General features: G+C 31.6%; 1 protein-coding gene across 2 annotated transcripts in view; it reads right to left on the bottom strand.

The window, feature by feature from the left end:
• Positions 1 to 12,204, bottom strand: part of LOC140436967 (uncharacterized) — a 499,062-nt gene that overhangs the window by 88,981 nt on the left and 397,877 nt on the right. For both annotated transcript variants that reach the window (XM_072526155.1, XM_072526156.1), the window contains exon 5: positions 4,673 to 4,821. In XM_072526155.1, the coding sequence (XP_072382256.1) occupies positions 4,673 to 4,821 (149 nt within the window). The remainder of the gene's footprint in view (positions 1 to 4,672; positions 4,822 to 12,204) is intronic.

Here is a 12,204-nt window from a genome sequence, read left to right as displayed (position 1 = left end):
TTGTTGGATCCTTTGTTAATTTTGTATAAGATCCGTTTATTATTAGATCTTTAATTTTGTTTTCATATTGAATTCTATCCATTACCACAGTTGCATTCCCCTTGTCTGCTGGTAGGATGATTATGGAGTCGTCATTTTTTAAAGTTCTTATAGACTTTAGTTCCTCTTTGCTTATGTTTTGTTCAATTTTAATAGACTTTTCCAATTCAAGTTTACATAATACTCTGTATTCTGCCTTTTCATGGGTTGGTAAACATTGAGATATTTTTTCCACTGAGCTTATTATGTCTAATTTTGGAATTGATGGCTGAGTAACAGCAAAGTTTAGACCCTTTGACAGTACTACATTCTCCGTTGCATTTAAATGTCTATTTGGTAGATTGACAACTGTCGCTAAAATGTCATTATTTCTATTTAGGTTATCTAAAGTGTGTATACTGTTTTGTTCTAATAGAATATTAAATTTATTTAAATGTATATCTCTTTGTTTAATATATGAATTTTCATATACTGTATGTAAACTAAAAATAATTTGATCAAAATCAGAATTTGATATCACATCGACAAGCAAATCTTCAATACTTTGTAACGTTATAAACGTCACATCTTTATTAATTTATATTTTAATAATTATTTCATTTTAATTTCTTTATTAATTTATCTTCAGTTTAATTTTTACTATTTTTCACAAAATAGTTGGCGCCCTATGTTTTTTCTTTTCTTCCTCTGTCTTTATTTTCTCTCTATTTCTGTCCCGTAGAATACATATTCGCCCTCTCTCTTTTTGTTCAACAGACTATTCTGTTCCGTGTTGACAGACAAGCTAGTTTCATGATATCTATAGCAACATCCTATGACATCTGTGCTAACTTCATTCAGTCTCAGTCTCCCACTTTCTGTCAAAACAACTTTTCTGTAGTGGGATTATTTTTTGCCTCTTTTTGAAATTTATAAAAGAAGGCAAAAATTATTATAAGACTCATTTTTATGGTCTACAAATTCTCTTGGGGTAAGTACTTTCATTGTGATATTTATTCTATAATTCTGACCACATTTCCAATATTTGTAACCTTACTTTCTTTCGAAAGCACATTTTTTTTCTGATATATGCATTAGGACTCTTTAACAGAATTTAACTAAGTAGTAACATTCATATTTCATTTTATCCTTGCCATACGCTATTTGTTTAAGTGTAATTTTGTAAGATGGCAAGGAAGTTAAACCTTTCTTTTTGATGTGTTTCTAATGCAAGTTGTTCCTTATCCTTTTAGTTTATTGGTTTACTGGACAGTTTACTGGACAATTTATTGGTTTACTGGACAGTTTATTGGTTTATTGGATTTATTGGCTTTTTATCAACCACCTCATTTGGAGTTCAACAATTATTCAGGACATATAGCCACGTGTGACTGCAGCTCTCCAGAAGCCACAAATTCTAATTGGAGGACCCGACAGCTAGAACACACAAGCAGCCCATCGAAGCAATAAGTAACACTTATTAACTGTTAAGCTTTGGAAGGGTTAATTATTGTTTTTTTTTTATTCATTTAAATAAATATGTTTGGTTAAAATTTGTCTTATTTGCTATCAACTGAGAACTCAGGTTCAATCCCTAGTTTAAGACAAGACGAACTCACCCTTGAGATACTGAGCTAGGCAAGGTATAGACGATCAGCTCCCATGGTTGATTGAGGTGTTATTTTCACAATAGTACTTCAATTCTATTTGGTAGTCTTATCGTTACAACTTACAATATCTTGTTCAACAAAAAATAAATTTGATCTATGATATTGTAACCTTTCGCGGGTCATGGACAAGCTGGCTCTATGTAGAATGTTGTTCAACCTTCTGCTTGAATATGCTGGACGTAACTTCAAGCCCTTTGGTATTAGGTTGTTGTCTCTAACACGTTGAGATCTATTTTGTCCAAAACCAAACCTAACAATGAACAAGAAAGGACAAGGAATTGCATTTATAAAATACCTTGTGAATGCAATCAGTTTTATTTAGGTGAAACATCAAGGCCATTAAATGTTAGAATAAGTGAACATCAATCCTATATTAAAAATAGAGAATTTGATAGATCTCAAATATGTAAACATGCATGGGATAATGAACATAGGGTTCAGTGGAATGATTCAAATATAGTCCTAAAAGAAACGGATAGTAAAAAGAGAAAAATCAAAGAAGCGGCTCTAATTATGATAAATGAGACCAATTGTGTCGCGAATTCCTCGGCAGAATGTAGTAGGATCTGGTTACCCATATTGAAAGAGGAAGTTATTAAAAGGAAAATATCAGTATTGGTAAGTCAGTAACATATAGAGAATACATCATTTATATTTTTTAAATAACAAACATACAAAATCGGAATTTGGTGTTTATTGAAGGTAAACTAAATGCAAGATCAAATACTTACCATATCGGGATAGTATTATGAGGTTTTTTCCTGGTTTTTCCCTCATAATTTACTATGGAATCACCAACAGGAGATTTTTACTGTCATCATGGCATGTATTTGTCTTTTTAAAGACGAATTACATTTTATGATTTTTTCTGACGGATATTCTCAAGTTAAAGTTGATTTAATGTAATCGAATGAACTATCTTATAAGTAAAGTCCTCCCAGGAACGCAACTCAACAATATTGGCAATATCATTTTAAAGTCGTCTACTTTAAAATGTATAATGTATGTCTGAATTGTCAATATAGATGAGTCAGATAAAATTAAATGATTAGAAGAATTTTTCACTAAGTAACAAAAAACAAAATTTGTTTAATTTACTAATGTTTGTATTTTGAGAACGATTTCCGAAGTGGAAATTGAAACGTCAATAAACGTATTTTAACCTTTAATTGTGGCTTATTCCCATTTAAATAGGTATTAATTTAAAATGCCACAAGAAAATAGCTTCAGAACAATATTGAAAAAACAAATATCTAAACTTAGAAACGAAAACGCGCATATATAAATCTGTAAGAAAGGTTCTGAAACTGTGACATGTCTAATTTAAATATTATGTTTATATGAGATTAAACCACAATTGACTGTAACGAAAATTACATTTTAAATAACTAATGTTTGACGTTTTGAATTCAATTTCGGAAATCGTTTTCAAAAAAATATTGTTCTGAAGCTATTTTCTTGTGGCATCTTACTATATATAGCAATTACTATTTTCATTTCAAATATGTATTTTTCATGCTAGTATATCCTGGCACTCAGTGGGCTTATTGTATCTCCCGCATACAAATTGATCCATTCACAGGGTATTTTATATTTATATTTGTGAATTTTATATTTCACTTTTTTAATCTTTCTTCTGTGTTGTTGGGTTTGGGTTTGGACAGGATAGATCTCAGTGTGTTGGTGGTTTGGATGCAGTGATTTTTTATCAAAACCTTTGTTAGCAGGTTTTTTCTTGCCGAAATGCATTTTTATTAGAGCAGGTGCTTCAGGCTCTATCATCTAATTATTTGATAATTTCCTTTTTAAATTTACTTTGTGGTTGAAGTGGTATTTTAAATATTCGTTGGTGTAAGTTGGTTTTCTGTAAACTTTGGATACATATCCCGTGTCTTCTTTTGTGGTTAAGATACCCAGAAAGGGAAGTGAATTGTAAATCTGTACTTAGGCCTTTAATAACATAGTCCGCTGAAACAAGACCAGAAACTAGCACAAGAAGAAGATGACTGGAAACGAGTAAAAATATGATAGACACTGATGGATCAAGAAGAAACGACATCAGAAACACGAGCGGGATAGACAACATAAATTAAAGGGTACAATTTCTAAAGGGAGAATAGAAGAGTCACATTAGCAGAATGGCAGAAAATATAATCGCTAGAATAGCAAAAGTTATGTTCCCAAGTAGAAGAAAAAGCATAGGTCGTCCTAGAAGGAGATGAAATGACAATAGTCCAATAGAATATGAAGCAAGGTTGAAGAAAAATAGGTAATATACCTAGATAAAAGTAAAAGAAGAAGAAGAATTTTCTTAAGAAAATATAATATTAATTTTGTTATAATCAATGAGTTAAAAATCTTTTTACACGTTCTTATGGATTTCTATTGAACCTGTTTTAGCGACGTTTTAAAACAGTTAATATTGTTATCGAACTGAGACGAAGACAGTGTCCACTGTAAAAGGCAGTAATTATAATTTTAAAGGCAGTCATAAAACAACAAATTTTAAGACGAAGAAAGACCAATTTTGATTTATAAATACTTAAATTGTTAGAAAGTTAAGTAAAACTACTGTCAAGTCATTATAAATTGGGTATTTGGTCTCTTAATAAAATCTAATTAATCTCGGTTATTTGGTCTGTTATAAAGTTGTTATAAATTGATTATTTGGTCTGTTAATAAAATCTAATTAATCTCGGTTTGTGTCGCGAGATTCAAAATATTGGTACAAGTAAAATCTACCGGGCAACATTTGTTATATGTTTATTATATAGTTTTGACACTCGCTTTGGTAAATTTAAATTTAATTTAAACTCAAAAGAAAACAAAAAACACCACTTTTGTGAGAATTTAAATACTCACGTATATAATTTGATACACTTGTTGCTGTCTGTGAGAATATCGAGATTATAAACCCCCCATAGGAGCTCCCTTCTTTGTAAGTTGTCGATTTACTCGGAAGAAGTTTGTGTCTTTAAACTTACCGCATTCCCTTTGCACGCTATTCTCTTGGTTCCGTCCAAACCGCAGTCGGACGTCAACTCCAGAGAGGATTGTTCGGGGATGTACAGGACAGTCAACGACGGCAATTCCGTCAACAGACATCCTTTGGGACCCATCGCCCACGAAGGAACTGCAAAAATACAAATAAATTCAATGAGAGATGGGATACGGAAAATTGATACGGTTTCTAAAGGAAAAACGAGGGAGTGGGATATTTGAAGGGATTATTAAAGCTTGTTTTTGATTATACGCTTACATCTTCAGGGTATAAAACTAAATTATTTTATGTTATAAAAAGTTTGATGTGATATGTTATAAAAAGTAACGCACCATTGAGGATAACCGTATTTAGAGTAGGGCGTGGAATTTACTTTTTATAATATTGGTTGAAAATTTAGCCATTTCACGAATCATAAATGTCAGTAGGCCACATTTCTAATTTTAATATAAAGTTTGTTTGTATATTATATGTTTAATTAGTAATTAATTTAGAAGGGAAATGAATGACTTGGAGCATTGGAATGGTGTGGAATGAGTCCTGTTACACGAATTCTATATCCCGCTACAATGAATTGTAGGACCCGAACGGGTTCCTTCAAGGGGTAAATTACTATTTAAATGGGAATAAGCCACAATTAAAGGTTAAAATACGTTTATTGACGTTTCAATTTCCACTTCGGAAATCGTTCTCAAAATACAAACATTAGTAAATTTACTAATGTTTGTATTTTGAGAACGATTTCCGAAGTGGAAATTGAAACGTCAATAAATATACTTTAACCTTTAATTGTGGCTTATTCCCATTTAAATAGTAATTACTTTAAAATGCCACAAGAAAATAGCTTCAGAACAATATATATATATATATATATATATATATATATATATATATATATATATATATATATATATATATATATATATCAGAAACACTCTTTTGACTTTTGGTCTAGCTTTTGGAATTGTATTAGTAAAAACCAACATTTTTACTCCACAGCTTCAATGTTTTATTGCATTTATCATCGTAGATCAAGAAAAAGCGGACAAATGGGCATTATAAAACGATTCGATCCTTATATCTACATTCGAATCTGTCCAGTGCCATTTCAGAGAAAACTGTAATTGTTCATTTTTAATCAAATTAATTAAAACAAAACTTTCGTTTACAATAACTGTCAAATCAGTGGCGGTGCAAGATCATAATTTTATGTGGGCAAAATACATTTTACGAGGCTCTCTGCTCGCGCATAATGATAGATTTTTTGAAATAAAAAACATGTGTTATTTCATTATTAAACTTTTATTGATGAAAAATCTAGTCAAACTTACAACTAACCTAAAAATATTTAAGATATTAACATGTATCAACTTTAAAAAACAATTTAATTTAAATATGACAGGAACAGAAATTTTCTACTTATTACATTGCTGAATTGTTTAATTACGTGGTCGTAATCAAGCTTGGATGCTAGATCAGCCTCGATAGACAAAATTCGAACTCGATAGAAGTCTTTCCTGTGACATCGTACTCCTTAAATAATTCTTAATGAGTTTTAATTTTGGGAAGCTACTTTCAGTGGAGGCTGTACTAATTGGTATTGTTAGATGTCGAATGCTAGATGTCTAATAATATTCTAAAGACGATGCAAATGTTTGCGTATATTGTTTTTAAGTTATTATCTGTAAAGTGTTGAAGCAACTGTTTCACGTCTGTTATAAAGTTAGGTAAATTAGGGATCATTATTTGTAAGTTTTCATATAATTCGTAAGGTTGAAAGACACTTCTCTCACCTGCTAGTAGGACTGTGTGTAAATCTTGATAATTTTTTAATATTTGTTCGTGTGGAATATTTTTTAATTTACTTATATTATACAGAAAACCGAAATTTTCATGATGTTGATTTCAAGCCATAAATCTCAAATCCATATAGCTAATAATTAAATCAAGCATGGTGATAAAAAATTTGCTTTATACCGGTTTTTGGGACCCTGTATAGGTTGATGCTCGTCCTCATAATCAGAGACCCTTTTCTTTTTCGCTATTCTTTTGTTTTTAAATTTGTTTTGTTTTTTAAATTTTAAATTTAAATGTTGAAGGGTAATGCTCAAATAAACTTGTACAGATTTCGATAGTTTGCTTATCACATTAACATGCGATTACAATTCATACCATACATGTAAAGATATTACAAATTCTAAACTAAGCATTTCGTTTAATACTGAATCACAATCAGTGAGAGTGTCTGATTGATCCGTTAGATTTTTCAAACTTTCTATGCATCCTACAATATCATCAAATTGAAATAGTATGAACTTAACTGCCTTGATTCTGCTTTTCTATCTCGTGTTCGATAAATGTTTCATGGTAAGTTTTAATTTATCTTTGACCAATTTCCAGCATTTGCTGGAACCTGAAAACAGTAAATAATTTTTTTAGATAAAACCAAAAAATGTTTTTGCTATCACCGAAGAATTAGCGGCGTCTATTAACAGCAGGGCCCAGCTATGACAACCACAAGGTTTGAAACATGCCCTAGAATTTATATTTAATCGAGTTTTGACTCTACTATTTATGCCTACTTGCACCATTGTCGTATCCTTGTCCACGGCCATCTAAGCCATTTTTTTCTAGTTCGCCTAGTATGGCATTATTTAAATACTCTCGTGTTTGTTGCAAGAAATCCAATAAAGTACTCCTCTGTTGTGCCCGTTGATTTATTTTAAAATCTTAAGATCACAGACATTTGTTCTACTTTACTACAGTCTCTACTGCAGTCAAGAAAAAAGAATAATATTTTGCCTCTTTTGATTTGCGAATCACTTTATCAGTTACCGTTTTTGACGTCAGTGTGATCAATTCATTTTGTATATCGTGACTTAAATAATGATGCGCAAGTTTGTCAGTAATACGTCTCATACATCGAGTTAGAATATATGGAGAGGGCATCACATGACTAAAAACGACCTCACTTCGGCCATATTGTTTTGACACTTTTGACAGATCGTATATGTTTATTTACGTTTGTTGTTTTTCGAATATTTTTAGTTTTATAATACTTTTATAGAAACTGTAATAATATATTGTTATAGTGCATAATAATGGTTTCTTGTTCTCAACGTAGTTACAGTGGCAGAAGCAATGTTAATAAAAAAATCTTCAGGAATAACGTTCTACAGGTTAGTATACAAATATGTAAACAAAGTAATGGCCCGTACTTCAGAGAATAAATTAATAGTATTTGACTGTATTAATTTATCTTTATGTATAATATATCGTGTTTTTAGTGTTTACCGCGGGATAAATAAATCATAGTTTATTAAAAATGTATTGCACTTTTTTAGATTATGATTAAATCTTCTGAATAACTAGTCATATTTTTATAGTAGTTTTAATATTATTGAGTCCGGCCATGATCCCACCGCCATATTGATATCACAGTTAGCCACGCCTACCTACGCCGTTTTTAGTACATACGTTAATATGCTCATAGCTTCTCCATAGATTCTAACTCGATGGTCTCATATGTTCTCATAATTGTCAAAATAACTGTCAAACTTAATGTGAATTCCCGGAAAAATATTAATTTTTGGCGGTTTTCTGAAGATATTGTAATTGTGCTAACTAATTATTAATCTTCTTGAGATTTGGTATATTTAAATTGATTATTGGTAAATAAATAAATTGTCACTTATCGAGTCAATGTGAAATAAAAGTAAGCTCTAGTGACGTGAAAATATTTCCAACAGGGAACGGACTAGGATCACGTGATTTTCAATACCCTACAGTGCAGTTTCCAACTGTAATGCATAACGAGCCTACAAACCTAGTACATCCGTATTACCAAGTAAGTCAATTAAATACTCAAGATCCACCACTGTACTTAAATCAACCAAGAGTCAACCAAATGATACCTTTTGATAATTATCAACAACAATATCAGGTACAGCCAATAGTTGTCCAGCAAACCAACTTTTCTCATTCTACATCAAACTTTCAAGCTTACTTAAACTAAAAAAAAAACAATCCAGAAGCATATAATGAATATGATTCGATGTCAGATGAAGAACATGAAGACTCTCAAAATAATAAACACCCATGGCAAACAATAAGATCAAAAAGAAAAAGGCTTAAACGTCAAGATTCAAAAGAAGAAGAAGCTCCAATTACACTCTCAAATAGGTTTCAGCCACTTCCACAGGAAAACTCCGTAAATGATATGAATGAAAATTCACCAATCTCAAAACCCCTTCAAATTTTTTAATGGCGTGAATGACTATAGTAAAATGATAGATAATTTAGCTCAAACAGTAGAAGTAGGAAGTAGAAACTTACTTTACTAAAGCCTTAACAAACAACACAATAAAAATTTTACCAAAGATACCTGAATCCTACAGGAAACTAATACATCACGTACGAGAGGAAAATATCGTCCACCATACATACCTACCTAAGGAAGACATAGCATACAAAGCAGTTATTCGAGATCTACATCACTTCTTTTCGATAGATGAAATAAAAGCGGAAATCCAGAAAAAAGTTTATAAGGTAAGGAACGTTACAAATGTCAGACACAGATTGAGCCGTGAACCATTACCATTATTTCTTGTGGACCTCCACACTCAAACGAACAACAAAGAAATATTTGAACTAGAGTATATAAACATTGTAAAATAAGGGTAAAACCACCGAGAATTAAAAGAAATATATCACAATGTACACGATGTCAAGAATATGGTTACACTCAAACGTACTGTGTAAAACCATATAATTGCGTAAAATGCGCTGGAATACAAAGGACTGCAAGAAACCAATATTTGCACTAGCTGCAACGGAGACCATCCTTCTAATTACAGAGGATGTTCTGTTTATCGTGAACTACTAAATGTCAGATACCATGACAAATCAAAACAAATCACCACTCAAAAGCCTGTCAACAATGCCAATGTAAATATACTACCCAACATCATACTCATAATTTCAACAGAATCAGTTATAGAGATGCTACCATTGGAAACATAAATGCATATAACAAAAATAACAACAGTGAATTAGCAGATAAACTATCAAATTTCCTAAACGAATTCAAAAATATGTTCTCTCAACTCTTAAACTAAAATAGCATGATTTTAACCATGTTAACTACAGTCATAACAAATAACAAAACAACTTTTAAGTCACTACGAATTCCGTCGTGGAATGCTAATGGCTTCAAACCATATACTAGAGATATCACTGTTTTTAAAAATGTATAATATAGACATTCTATTAATATCTGAAAGCCATGCCACATAAAGAACAGTTATTAATATACCCTACTATACTGTGTATTATGCAAACCATTCAGACGGAAGAGCACATGCAGGTTCTGCCGTTATTATTAAATCAAAAATTAAACACTATTCGGTCCAACCTTATATTACGGAAAAAATACAAGCAGCAATTATTAAAATCGAAACAAACACCTCCATCACTATATCATCAGTCTACAGTCCACCTAGACATCCAATTTCAAGCGAAGAGTATCATAATTTTATACAAACTCTTGGATCCAAATTTATAGTAGCAGAAGACTGGAATGCAAACACACCACATGGGATTCCACATTAATCACGCCTAAAGGTCGAGCATTAATGAATATCATCCAACGAAACAACTTAAGATACTTATCTACGGGAGAACCCAAATACTGGCCTACGGATGCCAACAAAATTCCAGATTTGGTAGATTTTGATATGACCTGGGCCCGCACAAACGCAGAAAAACAACAGTATTCGCAGAGCATCTTGCAACTATATTCGCAGCACCACATACGAATAACGATGGTGATGTCAGGCCTAGGCCCTATCTCTCTTAGGGCCTAGGTGTGACATGTTATGTAATCTGTGGACAGAAACAATAATATCAGGTTCTCTATCATTATCAATGACCTCTTGCCAACGTCGGGGAAGTAACATTATACTATTCTCCTAAAACCTCGTCTCACGAGAGTTAAAAAAATCTGACAAATTTGACAATCTGAATAATTTTATTCATTACTAATTTTACGCCATAGTATTAGACAACGAAAACGTTAAGAAATTTTATTACTGATTTTCCAAATTCCCCTGATATGGTAGGGATTGCCCTAGTATTATGTGTGTAGTATGTGGTGTAGATGGATTATATAAGTCATCATGAGTCCGAGTCATTCGTCATTATAAGATGATTAATAAGCAAGAAATGGGGTTAGGGGTTCTCATAGTTTTAATTCCACTGTTTATATCATGGCCAGTATCAATATTTTAGTATAAGTAGGTGTGCTGTAATGTAATATTTTGTAGATATATAATATTAATTTTTTAATAGATATTTAATATTTTAGAGGGTTTATATATTTTATCTATCAACCAACAATTCTTATTCTTCTTATTCTTATTTTATTTTTACATTATAAACTATTTATATGTTCCAATACATTTTTATCATTTATCCACCTCTGTATTTAATAGCCACCGACTAATATATTCCAATAAAAATTGTATTTATCTGTGTTAGTTACTAAAATTATTATTCGAATAATATATACGAATAAAAAATGTATTCATCTGCGTTAGTTGCTAAAAGTATTATTCGAGTACTATATTCGAATAAAAAATGTATTCATCTGTGTTGGTTACCAAACTTATTATTCGACTAAAACATTCGACTAATATATTCGAATAATTAAATTTATTCATGAATAATTTGCAAACTATCGAATAATTCGACTAATTAAGTAACCATCGAAATATTCGATAGTTTTATTCGATGGTTCCCATCACTAGTATAAGTATATCTTTCTGTTTGATAGGTTTAGGTACCTACATAATACTACTAGATAATTAGTACACTTTACGCTTTTGACGTGACAACGTCTTAAATTAGGTTGTGGCTCGGAGTCATTCATGAAAAAGTGTAACGCCCGCTCACGTCTGTTACAGTGAGTCACCGAACGAGAGAGAGGCCCGCCGGACCGGCGAATGCCTTGCGTCTCTCTTCCACTCAAACATGATCGGTCCGCTGCGCGCGCAGCACTAGAGAATTAGGCGCGTTGAATCGGTGCGTGCTTCCGTGCTTGTGTCTCTGTCAGTGTTGTTCCGTCTACCGATTTTTCGGTAGATCTACCGAATTTGATTCCTATCTACCGATCTACCGAACTGCCCCTTGAATCTACCTAATTTTAAAACAAATATCACAATGACTTGAAAATAAATTCGGATAATACAATTTATCTTTTTATTTCTGTTACCATCAAAAAACTTTTCAGTGTAACCTAATACTTGGTATTTTTAATACGTTTGTATTAAAATTCATTTGATACTTCCCTATAGTGTTTAAAAATATATTTGCAAAGATGCAAAGAAAGCGAAATACCCCGAGATTCAAGTTCGTAATTTTATACCTAATAATAACATATTGTATAAACATCATTCCGTAATCATAATCATTCACACACGTCTCTTCAATTCTCAAAGAATCTCAAGTATCAAGTGA

Source organism: Diabrotica undecimpunctata, chromosome 3 (genome assembly GCF_040954645.1).
Source record: "Diabrotica undecimpunctata isolate CICGRU chromosome 3, icDiaUnde3, whole genome shotgun sequence".
NCBI lineage: Eukaryota > Metazoa > Arthropoda > Insecta > Coleoptera > Chrysomelidae > Diabrotica > Diabrotica undecimpunctata.
The sequence above is the reverse complement of the archived record's forward strand: the minus strand, read 5'-3'. Positions and strand labels throughout refer to the sequence as shown.